The sequence below is a fragment of the Nicotiana tabacum genome, chromosome 9, assembly GCF_000715075.1.
Source record: "Nicotiana tabacum cultivar K326 chromosome 9, ASM71507v2, whole genome shotgun sequence".
NCBI classification, from domain to species: Eukaryota; Viridiplantae; Streptophyta; class Magnoliopsida; order Solanales; family Solanaceae; genus Nicotiana; species Nicotiana tabacum.
Window position 1 is genome coordinate 57,903,711 of NC_134088.1, and position 3,818 is coordinate 57,907,528.

At 38.0% G+C, this 3,818-nt stretch overlaps 1 protein-coding gene across 1 annotated transcript; it reads right to left on the reverse strand.

The window, feature by feature from the left end:
• Positions 1-2,779: 2,779 nt before the first annotated feature.
• LOC142163913 (uncharacterized) lies at positions 2,780-3,334 on the reverse strand. Its single transcript, XM_075221065.1, has one exon. It carries the CDS (start codon positions 3,332-3,334, stop codon positions 2,780-2,782), a length of 555 nt encoding a protein of 184 aa, XP_075077166.1.
• Positions 3,335-3,818: the final 484 nt, after the last annotated feature.

Consider the following 3,818-nt stretch of genomic DNA (forward strand, 5'->3'; position numbering starts at 1 on the left):
CAAAGGTACTCTCTTCATTTCATCCTCATGTTATGTGTGATTTTGTTATATGTTCTATGTATCTTCTCACACAAAATAAAGAAAATGGTTTCGCGTTGTGTGACCTTCAACATACAAGGATGAGAGTAACTTAGTACCAAGCATGATAAGAAAACTGTCATTCCCGTTTTTTGGTTCATGCTTCACAGGCCTTCAAGCAAAAGATTATGTTTGAACCAATTGTTCAAGATTAAGAGTTGACATATATTGCTTCTTATGACACCTACCTAGAGCTAGCAAATTCAGATGTTTATACTTTAAAGAATGGTGGGAACATGTCCAGATAAGCAAATGCTAATACCCCTGGCATGAGGAAAGAGCATAAGGAAGCGTAATTCAAAAGGAAATAATGAGAGAAGCAGAGCATATTCCAGAACACATTTAAAAAGCAAGACTTGCCTTTCCAGGGTACCTTCTTCTTATGGAGAAGCAAAAGTTCAATGGGACAAAATAAAAGCAAGTTAATAATCTAGGAGGGTAGATATAAATCACAATATAATACAAATTTAATTAAGAAGGATGCTAGTTGGCACAGATTCCTGAATGGATCACTACCAAAGCTTAACTATTGCTAAAAAAGAATGTTACATACAACTAGTTAAGATATAAGAAGGATAGTAAGTTAAAATTGTTGCAAGTTTTCAGTCACATGCTAGTTGGCAAAGTGCCAAAGCTTTTGTTTTTGGCAAATTATACTACTAAACAAAAAAAATAATGCCAGGGAGTCTTACAGTGTGTACTATATAAAATTTGGAAAACACATAATCCCTATTACCACAGTTGAGAGTGATTCCCAACAGTGATAGTACATAATGTAGTCTAGTAACGCTGAAATGAGATATAAAATCTAGCCAGTCTACTTCATCACACTTGAAGCCCATCGCTATTGTCCGGTCATTGCACAATTGATCGCCATCTTTTTGCAAATATGGCCACCCTTGCTGTTTTTTGTCTTTGTTTCCCCTGGTTTCATGAAGTGCTCGCCCTTGAGGTTGTGATTCTGTATGAACTAAGGCTCCATCCCTGATCCATATGACATATTTCTGTTCTTTCTTATATGGTTGAAAACCTATTTTCTTATGAGAATTAATATTGCCACATGCAAAAGACATAGAATCCACTGTCCAGTAATGGTCGAGCATTGCGTTTTTCCTCACACTTGCGTGAGACCTGACAGTCTAACTTGTTATCATATTTGCATATACCTTATCTTGAGCTGTTGTTTTAATTAAATACATTGGAGTTTGAATTCTCAATGCACCCAGAAGATCCATAGTTGCAGTCAAAAACCTGTGCATAAAATGGTCGCGCGTACACCAACTCCGGGCAGTATTTCCAGTAATTTTGTGTTGTTTCTCATAGTTGCTGCTTTCATCGATTTCGTGTGACCTCTTAGTATGTTCTAATAGTGTATTTAGTAGAAGATTATCCTGGGGTATAGTAGTAGTGAGATGCACTGAGAATTCGCTCGACAATGTATCCATTATACCCAATTGTCGTCTGCAGAAATTGTCCAGCACAAGGTTACCAATTGGAAAAATTCCCCAGGGCCTCTTTAACCTTCCAGTGCTTGTGTTCCTTGCTGCTAATTGAATAATACTCATATTACTATGGTAGTTGTTGATCAGTGCATATCTTGAGTCAATCCAATCAATACTGCATAACTCTAGGATTAGCTCCAGATTTGCCCTTTGTTCCTCGCTTGTGCGTACCATTAATGCTCCTTCATGGGAATGAGCAGCTAGTGCTAATACCACCCAATTCATTTGCATACAATGGTAAGGCGAGGATACAATAACGCCTCCTGCATAAAAGAAAACAGTGTTAGCATAAACAATACCCACCATATTCTCCCCCAAGAGGGTTCAAATATGATGGCTAACAGAGTTGCCCAGTTCCTTCTCCATCTCCTTTAGTCTTCTCTCCTCCTCTCCTAGTTTCTTGCAACCCTTATTCTCAAGTATGGACAATGTCGCTTATCATTATTTGAAAACCTCCTTCCTTGCACATCTAATTAATCAAATCTGTCACACTCGATTGGACCATGGTCTAGAGCATAATTGGCCAAATGATCTGCCAACCTATTCCCTTCCCCAAAGATGTGTTGATATTGTAGCATTACTTGACTCCACCATCTTCCTTATTTCCTCCACAAATTCCGCAATCATCCAAGGAGGTTTCCATATTCCATCAATCACACTTTTAAGCATCAAGGAATCAGTTTGCAACCAAAGGCGATGTATGCTATATCGAGAACAATACCTTAAGGCCTCCAGTATCGCCATTGCTTCAGCACATGTGTTCGTTGTCTCCTGAATTTCCATCCCTCTTACATACATGACATCTCCTATTTCATTTCTTATACAAAAACCAATAGAGCTCCTTCCTGGATTCCCTCTCGATGCCCCATCAGTGTTAACCTTTAGCCATCCCTCCATTGGCAGTTCCCATAGCACTTTATGTATTATCAACTTTGGAGTATAATTTTCCATCATATTTAACAAATTAGACCATCGATGAGGTACATACTTGATCCCAGGTTTTCTTAATTTAACAAGTGATTGGATTGTTGTTGATACTTGATAAATAACTATGATGATAGACACTAAATCCCCATACTTGTAACAATTTCTCCTCTTCCATAATTCCCACACAACAATACAAGGTAAGGCTTGAAATATTGGCCTCAACCGTGGGATTACCTATACTGTCCAGCACTTCACCACTGCTTGGTGCAAGTTCAGTCCCTCCAGTGATAAGCCAGCAGTAGAAAAGAAGTATGTCCAAACTCTTGAAGCAACATACGATTTGAAAAACACATGCTCCCATGTTTCCTCAACGGATTTGCACAACACCAACACCTAGAAGGAACAAAGTAACCCCATCTTCTTATCGTTTCATCCAAAGGTAGTTTTCCTTTCCATAACTTCCACATGAAAAAAGATATTTTAAATGTTAATCCTTCTTCCCACATGTTTTTGTAAACAATGCTGTGGTCCTTTCTCCTTCTTAAGTAATTCCATGATGATTTAACATAAAACTCTTCTATAGTTTCAAGCATCCAGAATGCTCTATCCGGTTCATCATGAAGTGTTGGAGGTTTGATGATCTCTAATATGTGAATTGCTAGATCGTCAGGTAGTAGATCTCTTATCCACACCTCATCCCAGTTACCATCAGTCACTACATCAATCACATTATGAATTGATTCATCACAATAAAAATCTGGAGGGGTAACAAAGTATAGTGCACCCAATCCTATCCAATTGTCAAACCAAAAGAGAGATGATCCCATTTTAATTTGCCATAGAATTTAGTGTTCAATCAAGTCTCTACATTTAAGCATTTTCCTCCAAACATTTGAGCCATGTATCCAAGGTACCGCCAATGTATTCATATTTTTACAATACTTTTGACTCATGAAAGAACTCCAAAGTGTAGGTTTAGTTCTAAAGTTCCACCAAAGTTTACAAAATAAGCCTTTGGATACATCATGCAAAGATCAAAATCCTACACCACCTTCTTCACACGACAAGCAGATATTGTCCCAATATGCCCAATGTCTACTCCTCCCATCTACTAAATTGCTCCAGAAAAATCTAGCAAAGAACTTGTGCAATTTATTGATAACAAAAGAGGGTGGGTTAACTGCCGAAAGCAAATGAATTGGCATGCTTTGTAGTACACGAGATATTAGAACTGCTCGACCACCAATAGATAAAAGTTTGACCTTCCAAGATTGCAACTTACCAAGAACTTTTTTCATGAGGCCTTGATAA